This window comes from Abramis brama, assembly GCF_963993115.1.
Source record: "Abramis brama genome assembly, chromosome: 25".
Taxonomy (NCBI): Eukaryota; Metazoa; Chordata; class Actinopteri; order Cypriniformes; family Leuciscidae; genus Abramis; species Abramis brama.
In genome coordinates, this window is record NC_139987.1 from 22,028,490 (window position 1) to 22,045,601 (window position 17,112).

Genomic DNA, 17,112 nt, shown 5'->3' on the forward strand with positions numbered 1-17,112 from the left:
ATAGATAGATAGATAGATAGATAGATAGATAGATAGATAGATAGACAATTTATTATAAAAGCATACATCTAGCTTACACATTTACCCAAATTATCATACACCTGTTTAACTGAAGTTAATTTGGGTGGGTTTCTCCATTTCAATGTAACTTCTCTCTTTTACGGCCGTGACGAGAGCGTTGCTCTCCTTGGCTGTGAACCGCTCCTGGCGCGCGCCTGGCAAATCCGCCGTTACAATAGCAATCCGCTTTAGAACAAGTGCGTCTGCTCTTAAAGGGAATGTGAGATGACGCTCTGATTGGTTTATTTCACGTTACTCCCAAACCACACCTATGAATAATGAAGCTGCTTCAGACCAACCCATTTTAGATTTGCGCCTGGCGCAAGAGTCATTTATCCCGCCGGGAAAATAGCAACAGCGCCCAAGACCCGCCCACAAAGTTACTTGCACTTTGCGCTTGACACTTGCGTTTCAGATCGTTAAAATAGGGCCCCTAGTGTTAACCCTCATGTTGTCTAGCAGATAAATTACCATCCAAAAATGGAATGTTATTAAGGTCCCACTTCCCACTTGAATGACAGGGTACAGCTGTTGCCAAATTTGAAGATGTTTTCTGCTTCAGTTGTTGATGTTGATTCACATTTTTCTAGATTAATGTGCAGAGTGATCAGAGGCATTTTACATATTTGCAAAAAGTTTTATCACAAAACCCCAAATTTCACTGTTTTTGTCCTTGGGACCAAATGACCAGCTAACATAATTTTACTAATTGGACAACGACTTTTGGACAACGACCTGGTGTCAAGAAGGGCAGCAAAGAAGCCACTTCTCTCCAATAAAAACATCAAAGATTGACTGAAATTCTGCAGGAAGTACAAGAATTTGGTTGGTGGCGTAGATAAAGTTCCGATGTCCCGCCCGCGGGCCAAATGGATGTTTAACAGGTTCAACTTCTTGAAAGACAAAACTCAAAAAAAAAAAATGTTTAAACATGTTACATATCTTTGGAAAGCTAAGATTCTTGTGATTTGAACGATGTAAACCATTTTAGGATACAATCAACACAGCGGGTACAATCGGTGTCTTTGTCAGAACATCCACGGAATGTAGTAGTAGCATTTCAAGTTAGCTGACAGAGCTGTCACAACTTCAACGCATTCTGTGATGAAACTACACCTCACATGTAAATATTACCAGAGCCCGTTTACGGAGAGCCTGCCCACTCCCTATTAAGTCCTATTGTACCGAATTTTGGTTGTAGTTCCACCAGAGTTCCACTGGGGGCGATCGCCCATGAGTGCAAAATGAATGGGAGTCTATGGGGCTAGATGGCTAAATTTGTCTCTTTCACCCGATTGCCGTTGAGAAATCTAAGATTTGATTGTAGGTTTTACAAGTTCAACATGGGTTATAGGTCGAAAGTTGAATGAACGAGTACTTATGTCCTTTCGATTTCTTACAGGTTGAGTTGTTGTTGCCCATAACACGCTAGCATTCTGCTAATGAACGCTGATTGGTCAGTGAAGGACTGATTACGACCAGAGATACCGCTTAATGGCATCGTGACATCCGAAGCGGGACCAGAAACAAACAAAACAAAAACTCTTCTAGCACGTGTATTTACCTGTGTCAGTTGTGTTGTCGATGCCTCGAGAGAAAAGAAAGTGCAGAGCGCGAAAGCACCAAAGTGACTGAAGGATTGCCGTAAAGCAGTATCTCTGGTCGTACGATGTGTATGACGTCATTGACATTTTAAAAGACTTTTTAAAGCAAATAAGTGACTCTAAAAAATCTAACACCCAGCAATGTGTAATTTCTTTGCATCTCCTTTCGAATACAACATTCAAATTACTAGACAAAAAATTATATCCTGAGAAAAGTGGATTTTGAGGGTTATAGCGCCATAGACCTCCATTCATTCTGCACTCCTCCTGTGAGCACCCTCATATGGAACCAGAGTGGAACTGCAACCAGTTCAGAAGCCGGAAGTTTACTGAGAGTGGAACTTCTCCCCTTATTAGACATTCTCTGATATTACCATAGACAGTATATAAACTGGACACAACGACCCCATTGGATTCAACGGAGACAAGTGAAGTCAATTAGAAGCACTTACTTCCTGGGGGTCGAGCGTATTGCGCAGACTCAAACTGAGCTTGATGATGTAGATGTGACGTGAGCAACCCGTCTGTCTTCTAGTAGCTGTGCCAAGAGAAATCTGAATCATTCCCTTCCGAATCTTGCAGAGACGGAGAGTGTGAGTAGGAGGTGTCCATGAGCTAGGAGCAGGAGCAACTTTTGCTAAGTTTTCTGATTAATTATTTTGTCATTTTGCCTCCATGTCCCCCCGATTGCCCACGAGCTTCTCCTCCTGTCCATACGGTAATCTCTCTACTGTGCGACAGAGAGTCGCGTGGTTATGACGCAATCGTTTTACAAAAACTGCTTCTACGGGGTCATAATGTAAGATACAAGGTAATAGAGCCTTTTATACATTTTCGTGTTTCTTTAGAAATAAATAATGGACAAATGGAGTCTTTAAATGCCTCAGATGTAAAGTTATTCGCTGTCAAAGTGACGCCAAAATGAATGGGAGTCAATGGAATGCTAACAGCAGGTGGGGGTCCGCTAATCAATGGCGGTGCCCGGGGAAGCTTCTATATTTTATGAAACCCTGCCACCCTGGATATTACCGATTTTTTTATGTCAAAATGGCCGCTGACCCCTGAACTTTTGACTGACAGCTGATTTGAGCAAATCGGGGTGTGCAAGGGGATTTTCCAGGTAGCATTAGCCAGTCAGCTTGCAGTATGGGGGATAGTCCCTCCTTCTCTTTGAGGGACATTTAGCTGCTCCAGTTGGATCAGAGTTTGCAAATGACTGGCTTATCTGATAGCTAATGAACTTCTGAAAAGATTGATATGCAGTTTTAGTGGGAGGAATCAACACATCGACCACAGAAAACCGTGCGCAAAGTTTCATGGTGACCAGCGCGTCCGTGCGTATTACTGTGTAACGCGGCATATAGTGTAGCAAATGGCATATAGTGACTCTTGGAGATATGCTTTTAGGATGGGGAGTCATCACTCTCGACAAGTAAGTGTTTTATTATATTATATAACATATTTTACTTGTATACTGAGTATACTGATGCATTTGTGTTTTAAGATGGTCATGCTAACTTCTGTTGTGTGTTTGCTTGCTCGTCGACTAGCTTATGTGTGTTTGGTGTTATGAGCGCTCTTGAGCTGTTATGAGGTGTAAATGTATGTTTGTGTCCCTGTGTGTCTTTATCCATGGGTTTATATGTTAAAATGCAGAAAGTTTTCTGTGATGGGTAGGTTTAGGGGTAGGGTTAGTGTAAGGAGATAGAATATACAGTTTGTACAGTATAAAAACCATTAAGTCTATGGACAGTCCCCACAAAGATAGTGAACCAGACGTGTGTGTGTGTGTGTGTGTGTGTGTGTGTGTGTGTGTGTGTATGTGTGCTCACTCACTGCATATGCCTGGTTGTTTGTGTGCGTGCGTTTCTGTATAAAATAGTTGAATACATAAAAGATGTAAATTATTTCATTCTTTACTTTTTTTATATCACAGACAATCATCTGACATTTAACTGGATGAAGACTGGGAGTTCGTCAGCAGAAAGCCATATGATGGACATCAAGAGAGGAGCCCCATCCTTCACCTTCCTAGAGAGGTTCAATAACCAAAGAAAAACCTAATCATAAATTTGTAAATAGTTTGATATATATATAGTGTATAATAGACTAATATTAAAAAATATTTTAATACCATAGCACTTGTTTTGTATCGTTATTTGCACAAATTTCAGTTTCAAGAATTGCAAAAAAAAACCCCCAAAAAAACACAATAATGTGTTTATGCTTCAGTTACTATGTGTCAGCAATTATTGACAGTGAATCTGGATAAGGCATAGAATAGCTCTAAGTGTAACCTTTCATTAGAGCCCAAAATTATGACTGTACAATAAAGCATTCAAGAATAGCAGCATGTTATATGTCTGTGGTTACGAAGTGTCATTTGGAGTCTCCAAGTGGCCTTTTTTTGGGAAGCGCCTACACATAAACTTAGATAAACGTGTAAAACACTCATTATCTAAGGTATTGTTATCAACTTTTAAATTGGATTTGGTAAGGCTTCATGCTGTGATCCCACTGTGTTTTCCAGCTAATACCTCCCAGCTTATCTGCAGACATCTGTTTACAAACAAAAATGTAGGCGGAAATGTTTTCCCCCTTTTGTAGTGTGTTCAAAGTTCTATTACTCAATAACAGTAAGACTTACAGTGATTCTCAGTGAACACCTCAAAGTGTTCCCTTTCAAAAGAGACCAAAACCATGCATATACTCCAAATGGTTCAAGAACAGCATCCAATTTATTTTGTTAACCAATAATTTTCTTTCTTAAAACATTTAAAAAACTTTAAAACTTTTGAAAGTTTGAAACATTCTGAAATAATGTTCATAACATTCTCAAAATGATAGAATGGAATGTTCTAACATTCACATAAACCAAGAAAAAAAAACCATTCTTAATACAAAAAAAAAAAAAAAAAAATGTGGGATGTTTTAAACGTTTAAAAAACATTCAGAAATAATGTTTTCATAATTTAATGAGTATTTTAGCAAAACAATCAAAGAACATATTTTTGTTTGCTGGGTTAATAATGAGCTGACGAGTTGAATCAAGTGTGTTTGATTAGAGAGACATCTAAACTGTGCAGAGCTGGCCTACTCCAGGATCAGGGTTGGGAACCACTCTTCTATATGACTGTCCTTTTTTTGTCATTAGCTGCGTCCAAAATCACATACTTCCCTACTATATAGTAGACAAAAAACAGTATGTGACAAAAGCAGTATGTCCAAATTCACAGTACTGATAAAAGAGTAGAAATGTGATAAAATAAAAATGTGTATATGATACTATATACAACTGCAATATAGTACTTTTTTAGCAGCCCTGAAGTAATTACTCAAATTCAAAATAAGTACCCACTCAAGAGAGTATGCGATTTCGGACGCAGCCATTGTGTTTTTCATCAATGATAACACAGATTAAACATCACTGATAAAAGCATAAAGTAAAAGCATACTATCTACCTTTTTTCATTATTCCAGATTTATGCTGTTTACTCAGTTCACTTAATGATCCAATGCAACATAATTCAATAATGCATTTTGTCACTTAAATTCAATGTGTGTCTAAAGAAGTTTACTTAATTATCTGCAATATCTGCATTTGAGATTTAAACAGCAAACATACTCTATTAAATAAGCTATATACTGATACATGCTTTAGTGCTTTTTAAATTATAAAGTTAAATCATACAATGATAATTATATCTACCTTCATGAGTGACAGCTTTACCAGTTTAATTACAATTGATGTTCTGTAAACATGTTGACCAAAGACGATTTTGGCTGAAATATTTTAAGAGTTAAGATGTGTTTAATAGTCTTTTTAAACCAGGGATAAAATAAAGCATAGATCAGAGGATTCAGACCTGAATTTATGTACATCATCCATGTCAAAATAGTTAAGGTTGTGGAAGAGATTACTGATATAGAACAGATATAGTATGGAATATAGCACAGCAGATAAACTGTCACAATGATTCCTAATGTCAGAGCAGCTTTACTCTCAGATTTCCTCCTCACTGAACTTTCCATTACACATTTTCTAACCTTCATCAGAGAGTTTATAACTTTCACTTGTTGACGTGCAACATAAAATATCCTCAAATATAAAGTTATGATTAGGGTACATGGAAAAATAAAAGACATGAACAGATCAGTAACTCCCCAGGCAAAACCCACCGCAAACAAACACTCTCCATCACACATGTCTGTTCTGTGTAAAGTGTCTAAATATCCATAATCAGATACGAGAATAGTGTTGTAGGTTGAGAAACAAACCCAGCTCAGACAGATGCTCACTAAAGTTTTAGTTGTGGTTATTTTCTGTGGGTACTGTAAAGGGTGACACACAGCCACATAGCGATCAACAGCAATTAATACTAAATTACTGAGAGATGATGAGAAAACCGATACAAGGATTATAATAAACAGTCTACATAAAGTGTTTCCAAAGTACCAACACGTCTCAATCAGCCTAGTGCCCTCTATGGGTATCACAATAAGTCCCATAAGCAAGTCGGCCACAGCCAGAGAGAGAATGAGCAGGTTGGTTGGAGTGTGAAGCTTCTTGAAGTGAGAGATGGAGATGATCACCATGAGGTTCAGAAACACAGTCCATGCTGACAGCAATGAAAAAAACACGTACATGATATTGTATTCATATTTAGAGCGTTTTCCCTTGATACATGATGAGTTGATGGCAGGAAAGCAGTATTGAGTCTCATGATCCTTTGTCTCATAGGCCATGAGTGAGTCTCCTCCTGTTAGGAGTTTGTTCTGCTCTCCTTTGTGTCCTTTCATTTATACAGTGTCTGGATCAGACTGGCCCACCCATCTACTACCCACTGTGATGTAATTTATCTTTTAATAATTTATTTTCTTTTTTAAACATTAGCTTTGAAATGTCATCCATTGGAACTCAAGAATACTTGAGCAGTCCATAATCCTCCCAGCCCCCCCTGTAAATAACTATGGAAATGTAATAGGTGGGCAATAACTGTCTCCTATACAGAACACATTATCAAAAATAATAAATGCTCTGTATACTGTGGAGTGAAAAAGCAACTAAATTGAACATATGTGGTAATAAAAGGGATAGTCCACCAATAAATTAAAATTCTGTCATCAGTCATTCAGACAGTTTTGGTTCCCATTCAACTCAACAATACATACAATTAAAGGTTCCCCTATGGCCATTTTCCTGGTTACATTCGCACAGGCAGTAGGAATTTTGAAGTGATGTAAGCTAGCTGACAGCTGTGTTTTTGTTGTGTGTCGTAGGTTTCGTGAAAACTGAGATAGAATGTCACTCCATAAGTTATTTAAGCAGGTAAATGCCTTTAACATTAACGCTTTCTGTATGCTTATGTAGCATTGCTGTTTTCCATGTTTGTGAAGTTAGATCATGGAATAAGTAAATGTTAACTGTGTGTTTACACTACTTTTTAAAAATGATGGTTGCCAGTATTTTGTTCAGCCAATCAATGTACACTTACATCACTGGTAGTTGTGGTGAACAATTAATCTGTGCAAGTTAATACACAGAAAAAAATTGCTTGCCGTGGTAATTTTTAATCAAAATTTTAACAGTTACTTCCAGTCTGGAATGGCGTCCCCTTTCTGATGACGTTAGTTTGATGGCTTGGGTTGAAAACGCTTAACCACTCCCCTCAAACCGTTAGTGATGGAGATGGAGAGGAGGAGCGCTAAAGTAAAACCCTGCCCTCTGTTCAATATTCTGTTTCACTTGGAAATATGTCACAACACTGGAGAAAAGTCGTTTGCAACTTCCGGTTCACACGGACTTGGATGGGCATGGCTACAAACCATTCTTCAGCACGAAATTCTCAGCACGGTTGGCTAAAGCGTGCACTGTGTGTAGTGACGTCGCCCCTCAGGATTGGTCACTTGTCTGTTGCCTGGCTACCATTTTTTATGTAGCTGGCCAAGGCACTCTTTGAGCAAAGTAAATGCAAGTTAACCCTTTCATATGTAAGTTTAAATTTTTCTAACTGACCCCCCAGAGTGAGTTTTGTCAAGGCGACCTCTATTTTAGAACGTTCCCCCTTAATGTTTCCATGGTGACGTGTCACGCTTGTCATCACAGCCACAATAACACTGTATGATATTAAATAGATTGATTTGGACGCGTTTATATTGTTTTTCCTTTTTTATGCAAAATATTCACAAACTTGCTTACCATGTGAACAACTTTCTGATATTCCGATTCTCAAATACGTGTAAGTGAGTGTGTTTTGTCGTTTAAAGACCTTCATAAATAATCTTGATCTTGATCTATAACGTGAGATGGGCACCGCCATGTTTGTTTGCGCTGCAGTTTAGAGAGTCCTGTCAGTCGGATTTACAGCATGAAAATTAATCAGTTTCTCCCGAAATACATGTAAGAAGTGGCCGGTGAACTGGGAGAAGAATAGAGTAAACTTTATACTACTTACACTATGTGTATCTGATGTGAATAACACACGTCGGCAAATTATATTTGAATAGATTGTTATTGCTGATTCCATAGACATCAGTGTGTATTTTACAAACTCAAAATGTATTGTTTTACTAGTGCTTATGATTATTAAATGTGTGGAACCTAAATTAAACATTATGTGTTTGAAAACACTTCATATAGTTGTGATATATGACAAGTGCTGAGCGCGTCCATCTCTGGCTTAGCGCCAGCCAACGCACGAAAGCACAGTTCCCTTTCAAGAACGGTCACTTCATATTGCATAGCTATATGCAGTGAGGAACTCCTTTCCTCAGATTATTGAAGCCTATATGTAAAACGCAGTGCAGCTGCAGAGCGAGCAGAGAGAGTGTCTAGCTCACTCATTGGCTGTGCTGCAGCAACTGCACACCCAATGGCGAGGCGCCAACGCACGCATGGGCATGGCTATTTCTATAAAAGAGCCCGTAATTCGCCATTATAGCAGATTTTCTCTCCTTCAGCGACACTTCGCGTCTCAACGCCGTGGAAACAAGCCTTTTGCAGCTAGAACGAGCCATCTGTGAACAGCGGACAGCGCCTTCACTCACCCAGAAGCCGCTTCTCTTCTTTCGCCATTCTCCTGATCAAAAGGCTTTATCTACGCATATGCTTTTCTGCTTTTCTGCTACTGTGTGCTCGCCGCTGCGACACTCAGTCTAAAAGAGAAATTTCGCGAGCGTTGTTCCAGATGCCTCGCTCTTCATGCACCTTGTGCGGATGCCATCTGCACAAGACCGGCGGGCACACAAAGTGCGTCACATGCCTGGGAACCGCCCACGCTGAGGCTGGAGGCCACACTCTCCGCCGGAGGCTGCTCTCTCTGCGAGAGTTTGCCTGTTTCTGTGCTGCAGACATGGCTAGCTCTCTGCAAAGATGGCGACACCGCTTCTCCTGCTCTTCCTTTTCCCGCACTACTGCAGCCGAGGAAAAAGAAGTGCTGCAGCCAACGGCAGCCTGAACACATGGGGGTAAGCGAGCCCATGCCGGCCAGGTCCCCGCATGCATCACTTTCTCTTGCACAAACTCCGTCACCGGTCCTGTTCACGCAGGCGGACAAGCGCCTCTCTTGTCAAGCGGCGGGCCTCGTCTCCTTTGGCAGATCGGATGACGAACACGACGACAGCCTCTCCATTTCTGCATCTGAAGGGGAATGGCTCCGTCGACCCCGCCCTTCTCTCTCAGTCAGGTGCCAGTGCTATCGCTACCAGGACTAATTCGGACGCGGAGTTACAACACATCCTCACCACGGCTGTCGCTGACTTCGGGCTCGAGTGGGCCTCGCCCGAAGAGCCCCCCAGAAGTCGGCTGGATGGCTGGTTTCTGCCTGGGCGCCAGCAGGCCATCCGCCACAGGCCGGCTCCGTTCTTCCCCGAGGTACATGAAGAACTCACTAAGACGTGGTGCGCCCCCTACTCAGCACGCACAAGCTCTTCCACTTCCGCAACGCTCTCATCTGTTGATGGCACAGCGGAAAAAGGATACGAGAAGCTACCGCCACTCAAAGAAGCCATGGCCACTCATCTCTGCCCGCCCACTGCTGCTGGTTGGAGAACCAGTATTATCAATACACAGTCCTACTGTTCGGTCTGTCTCTGGCACCCCGTACATTTACAAAGTGCATGGACGCGGCGCTTTCTCCCCTGAGGCATCAGGGAGTGGGCGTGCTGAATTATCTCGACGACTGGCTCATTCTGGCGCAGTCGAGGACCGGACTATTGGCACACAGATCTTTGCTCCTCAGCCATTTGGAATGTCTGGGGCTCAGATTCAATTTACCCAAGAGCAAACTGTTACCCAGCCAGAACGTAACAACTATGAGAGCGCGGTTCACACCAGAGCACGCTCTCTCTATACAACGGCTGATAGCCTCCTTCAGGGCAGACGCGCACACACCCCTCAGGAAGTTTCAGAAACTTCTAGGTCTCATGGCAGCTGCATCACCAGTACTCTGTCTGGGATTACTGCATATGCAACCGCTCCAACACTGGCTCAAGCGCCATGTGCCAGCCCATGCATGGCAATCGAGGAGCCTGCACATTATGGTGAATCACGGCTGTTTAAGGGCCCTGGTTCCCTGGCAGGCCCAGGACTGGTACCAGGTGGGCGTGACCATGGATATGGCCTCCAGGAGGAAAGTGTTTTTTACAGATGCCTCCAAGGTTGGGGGGCACTGCTCGAGGGCAAGCCTGTCTCCGGCCTCAGGTCGAGCCTGGAGAAGAGCTTACACATCAACTGCCTGGAAATGAGAGCAGTCTGTTTAGCCCTGAATGCGTTTCTGCCAAACCTCTGGGGACACCACGTCTCAGTTCGCATGGACAACATGTCAGTGGTGTCCTATATAAATCGCCAAGGTGGTCTCAGGTCAGGCGACCTGTAAACCAATGGCGAGAGACCTCCTTCTCTGGGCGCAAGCCAACCTGAGCTCCCTGAGAGCGGCGCACGTCCTCGGCATCCAGAATCTGGGTGCGGACATGCTATCTCGAGACAACACTCCCCCAGGCGAGTGGTCTCTCCACCCACAGACAGTTCGTCTGATATGGAGTGTGTTCGGCGAGGCCGAGGTCGACCTCCTCGCCTCGAGAAACAACACTCACTGCGCAGTGTTCTTTTCGAAGAACAGGGACGCGCTGACCCATTCGCCCTCTTTATGCATTTCCCCCCATCTCCATGATCCCTCAGGTCATCAAACGGGTCAGAGAGAGTGGATGCCCAGTCCTCCTAGTAGCCCTTCTCTGGAAATCCTGGGTGTGGTTCCCAGAGCTGGCTCAGATGATGGACTAAGTCCCTTGGCCTGTTCCAGTGAGGAAATATCTCCTCACACAAGCGAACGGGATGATTTGGCACCCTCGCCCCGACTGTGTGGCTCCTCAATGGGTATCCAGGAACCTCTCTGAGAAGGTCTTGAATACCATCACTGAGGCTAGAGCTCCGTCTACCAGGCGCCTCTACGCCCTAAAGTGGTCAGTATTCTTTGGCTGGTGCACAAATAGACACTTCAAGCCTCAGTCATGCGAGGTATCAGTGGTACTCTCTTCCTACAAGATCTGTTGGACGCAGGTCGCTCCCCATCCACGCTCAAAGTGTACGTGGCAGCCATAGCAGCTTATCATGCTCCTGCGGCTGGCCAATCACTAGGAAGAAACAACCTTTTTGTGCGTTTTCTAAAAGGAGCCAGGATTTTCAAGTTCAAATCCTCCAACGTTGATCTACTAAATCTCCTGACTGCTTTGTCGGACAAAAATTGATTCGGCGGATGGTGGATTATGAGATTATGATTATCAGATCGCCTATCAATCAAACTCCCTGCAAAGGGTCAATTGGACTCAGATCCACCAATAAAATGGATCCTCAAATCAGTGTCGTAACCATTAGTGTACAAACCTCCATTTAATTAGTCATACTTTGATGTAAATACAGTGAGCTTTGCAAATGGTTGTGCATGTAGGCCTCTCACAAAGGAAGGTTGATTTGTCAAACAAGCAATGACAAGTGTCTCAATTACTACTAATAACAGACAGAAATAAGTCATCTGAGAAATCAGTTACAGTAAACTCTGAAGACCAATTGTAGTCATTATAGTTTGCTGTTGAGTAAATGTGAACCTGAGGGTGCTTTTAACAACACCTGTGCTGAATGCAGAGATGAGATTCATAAGAGGTGTGAAAGCAACACATCTAAACACACAGTGAATGCACTGATGCAATAGCTGCTGCTCAGCTATAGTAGTATAATTTCTACTATAGCTTTATCAAATGTATCAAATTCACAAATAAATAGATTAAGATCCACAAATAAATGTAAAGAGTTTCACAAAAATGTATAAAACTCACAAATAAATAAAATGAGATTTGCAAATAAAAAAATATATTTACAAATGTGTTTTGTGTCACACACACACAACTTTGCCTGGCATTTATTTGTGAACCGCTTTCTGTGCATTTGTAAATCGCTACACACATTTGTGAATCTCTTCTTGTGCATTTGTAAATCCCCTCACGCATCTGTGGATTTTGAAACACTTCTAGCATTGACGTGCAGAAAAATCAGTGGACTCCACCTACCGTTTATTGAAGCCAATCAGATAACGGCCACATTGAGCTGACCAATCGTAGAACGTTCTCGCAACCAATCACGTTAGACTTTACACTCGGGGTGGGAACTGAATCTGATTCATTTTGCAGATATTTGCACCCCTGTAAAGGGCGCTTCATTTCATTTCATTTCATTTCATATTTTATTTCATTCTTTTGAAAAAGAAATGAAAAGGAGCAGAAAGAAGATAAACTTATAATATCTGCCCCTTATCAACATAAGTTAAATTACAATTCCAAAGAGGTGCGCTTCTTGCGCCACTCCTGTTCAACCTGTACATGCTCCCAATGAGCCAAATAATGAGAAAGAACCAAATCTCTTACCACAGCTATGCAGACGACACACAGATCTACTTAGCCCTATCGCCTAATGATTACAGCCCCATTGACTCTCTGCTTCAATGCATTGATGAAGTCAACAGCTGGATGTGCCAAAACTTTCTACAGTTAAACAAAGACAAAACTGAAATCATTGTGTTTGGAAACAAAGATGAAGTTCTCAAGGTGAACGCATACCTTCACTCTAAAGGTCAAACAACTAAAAATCAGGTCAAGAATCTTGGTGTGTCTTTAGAGTCAGACCTTAGTTTCAATAGTCATGTCAAAGCAATAACTAAATCAGCATACTATCATCTGAAAAATATTGCAAGAATTAGATGCTTTGTTTCCAATCAAGACTTAGAAAAACTAGTGCATGCTTTCATCACCAGCAGGGTGGATTATTGTAATGGACTCCTCACTGGCCTTCCCAAAAAGACCATAAGACATTTGCAGCTCATACAGAACGCTGCAGCCAGGATTCTTAGCAGAACCAGAAAATATGATCATATCACACCAGTCCTCAGGTCATTACACTGGCTGCCAGTTACTTATAGGATTGATTTTAAAGTATTATTACTAGTATATAAATCATTCAATGGCCTAGGACCTCAATACATTGCAGATATGCTCACGGAATACAAACCCAACAGATTACTCAGATCATTAGGATCACATCAGCTAGAAGTTCCAAGAGTTTACTCTAAGCAAGGAGAGTCTGCTTTCAGCTATTATGCCAGCCGCAGCTGGAACCAGCTTCCAGAGGAGATCAGATGTGCTCCTACATTAGTCACATTCAAATCCAGACTCAAAACACATCTGTTTAACTTTGCATTTAATGAATGAGCACTGTGTCACTGTTTGTCCGACTGTTTATACTGTGTCTTATTTTAGTCTTTATTCTAAACTGTTTTAATTATTTTTAGTTCTTTCTCGTTTCTTTATTTTAAACTGTTCTTTATTCTAAACTGTTTTAATTATTTTTAGTTCTTTCTTGTTTCTTTATTTTAAACTGTTTTGTATATTCTTATTTCTTCTGATTATTTTTAATAGTATGTAAAGCACTTTGAATTACCATTGTGTATGAAATGTGCTATATAAATAAACTTGCCTTGCCTTGCCTTGCCTTACAACACACGTCTACTTTGCAGCACATATACAAAGTCATAAATCAAATATCACAAATATCACATTACATAAATCAAATATCACATTTTCCTGCTAAATAGCAGCATTATATTTCTCTATTAGTAATGCTTTTACACTCTTCTTAAAAACAAAAAACGATGTTAAAGTTTTAATTTCACTATTTAGATTGTTCCACAGACTGACACCTTGTATTGAGACACATCTTTCCTTTAATTTTGTTCTAAACTCGGGTTTCTGAAAGACTTCAGTTCCTCTTAAATTGAATCTACTAACTCTCTTGATGAATCTATTTTGCAATTTATCAGGTTATGTTTTCAGGTGAGCTTTATACATTATTTTTAGAAGGCTATATTCTAATAAGTCATTGAATTTTAAGGTTTTTAACTGTATAAATATTGGATTTGTGTGGGCCCTATATTCACTTCCATTTACAACGCGAATGGCACGTTTTTGTAATTTAAAAACTGGTTCTATATAAGTTTTGTTTGCACTTCCCCATGCTTCAATGCAGTAGGTCAGATGTGGAACAATCAATGAATTATATAACAAAAATAAGGCACATTTATTAACAGATTCTTTTACCTTATGTAACACGGCTATAATTTGGGATACCCTAGATTTAACATGGTCGATATGGAATTTCCATGTCAACTGTTCATCGATCACAACACCTAAAAACTTAAATTCATGAGTCCTTTCAATCTGTACTCCTTGTACTGACAATGCTGCATCAAAATCAAATTGAGCTGTTCAAATTGAGCTGTTTGTGTGTGATTAAAACACCCCGTTTCCAAAAGATTGTTGGAGTTTATTTTTCCATCAGAATAAACTCAGGATTACACACAAATTATGATCATCATAGATCCCGAGCATCATAACACCCTCTCTACACCGGACGCAAGCGGCGCGACAGCGCGTCAAAAGCAAATAGTGCCCCATTATCTTCCCTGCTGCCGTAGTAGTTTCAAATAATGTAAAGCTAACATGTTTGCAGTGTTAACACATTTTGCCCATGACGTCTGTTTTCTTACCTGTAGATATAAAGTGTCTGCATAATCTTCCTTATTGACTATAGTGCCGGTTATGAAAATGTATAATTCGTGATACTGTCTACACTGGACACACGCAGCACGACATGATGATTCACTGACAGTAAACGGATGCCTGATCTTCTTCTGAAGTACGCGAATGATTTGCACATTCGCTCTGTCCAGTGTAGACAGGCTCGCACGGGGTAGTACACGATGCAAGAAATGGCAAAACGGATGATTTTGTCTTTTAAAAGCACAATCGTGGTGACAAATAGTGATATAAATATTATAGGACATAAATATTATGTTGAATACCAAATATGACCCCAAATGGCCTCAGCAACAGCGTGTTCTATCTTGACTCTGTCTATCTTAACTCATAAAATGTGTCTTGACTTGATACACAGTCTTGGTCTAACTCTAACGAAATGCACATTTTAAACCTATTTTACTGTAGCAATTTTATGGGCCTTAGCCTTACACTTTGTATTTGAGCTGCAGATGAACAAGCAAAGTTATTTCAGGGCAAGACCACCCTGATTGTAAAACCAAACGTGATTGGTTGTTGCGAGAACGATTGGTCAGCTTAATGTGGCCATTATCTGATTGGCTTGAGTAAACGGTGGGTGGAGTCCACTTAAGTGTTTCAAAATCCACAGAGGCATGAGGGGACTTACAAATGCACAAGAGATTTACAAATATGTGCAGCAATTTACAAATGCACAGAAAGCAGTTCACAAATTAATGCCAGGCAGAGTTGTGTTTGTGACATAAAACACATCTGTAAAAAAAAAAAAAAAAAAAATTATTATTATTTGCAAATCTCATTTTATTTATTTTAGTTTTATAAATTTTTGTTAAACTCTTTACAATTATTTGTGGATCTTAATCTATTGTGAATTTGATACATTTTTGTGAATCTCTTTACATTTGTTTGTGAATCTCAATGTATTTATTTGGAAATGCGGGATATAATGTTGTGAGATTAATACATGCTTTATATATATATATATATATATATATATATAGAGAGAGAGAGAGAGAGAGAGAGAGAGAGAGAGAGAGAGAGAAAGAGAGAGAGAGAGAGAGAGAGAGAGAGAGATTATATAACTGTGGATATGTACTGGGAATTTAGTTTTTATTTATAAATAAAAGCTTGGCATATAGTAATATGAGCAGGGGAGATACTGAATGATTACATATTTCTGTTACAACAGCCGATGAATTAAAACCACCCGCTGGTATATTTCAGTGGCCGTATAAAATACAAGTACAAATTTATTTATTCATAACAGCAGCTTGGAAAACTAAATATAAAAAGCTAAAAAGCTGTATTTGAGAAAACAGCATATAATGTAATAGCCACAGATGCATAATGGAACTAACTTTACACAGCGGTCACGCAATTTCCGATTCTTGTGTAATTGGCCTAGTGAATCATTCATTAAAGGTGCAAAACAGACACACAAATACACACAACAGACTGATGCAACAGTTGCTGCTGTTTACTAGGCCTTGTTGTAAAGTTTTCTTTGTTCGAAGCAGAGACCAGTGAGACAGTCGGGATCGCGTTCAACAGACGTTATTCTTTATTGAGAACTCCTCTGTTCGCGGCTGTAGAAACTTCCAACATGATCTAACTCAAACATTATACATTTACAGTTTATATACATTTAGGGGCAGGAACCGAAAAAGACAGGTTTAGGAACTGGTTTTAGACTGAGAGCATTGCCCACCCTAATCCACTCAGCATATCTATTCAAACACTGAGACCCGAGTACAGGACTGGATGGACTTTCTTGCTAAAACACAAACTCCAAGAGTTTCAGTAAAACAGGACTGACCAGAGTCGTTTGCTAGAAAACTCTGATAATCATAATTTATACCTAACCTTAACATGCTAAATTCAATGTAAACCTAAATGAAACATTTTAATACATTTGCATTCCCACAGCCTACAGGCTCAGTGATCCTGCCAAAATGTATGAACTTCCAAAGCCAACTGGATAATTAAAGGAACTGATTGGGATTTTTTTTAAAAAATGTTTATATAATTATTTGCATCACTTTTTATGAAACAAGATAATGTAAAAATGACATCAACTTACTTGAAAAGTTACATTAAGATATTACATATTTTTATTGTTAGGCTCCACTGTTTTTTACTCTGTGTAGTTCCTCGGTTTCAGATGTGTTAACCCCTGAGGCCTGTTATAAACCATTTTAATAATTTACTTTGTGAGAAACCACCATAATACATTTGAGACTTACACATAATTATATATGACTGTCCTCTTTTTGTCATTGTGTTTTTGATTTATGATAAAACTGATGAAATAACTGATGAAACTAAAGCGTAA

General features: G+C 40.2%; 1 protein-coding gene across 1 annotated transcript; it reads right to left on the minus strand.

Moving 5' to 3' along the window:
- Window positions 1-5,402: 5,402 nt before the first annotated feature.
- On the minus strand, window positions 5,403-6,464 carry LOC311075982 (trace amine-associated receptor 13c-like; the record flags this gene model as incomplete). The annotated part of the gene is made up of 1 exon (XM_084103733.1): window positions 5,403-6,464. One exon carries the CDS (start codon window positions 6,462-6,464, stop codon window positions 5,403-5,405), a length of 1,062 nt encoding a protein of 353 aa, XP_083959859.1.
- Between the last annotated feature and the right edge of the window lie 10,648 nt (window positions 6,465-17,112).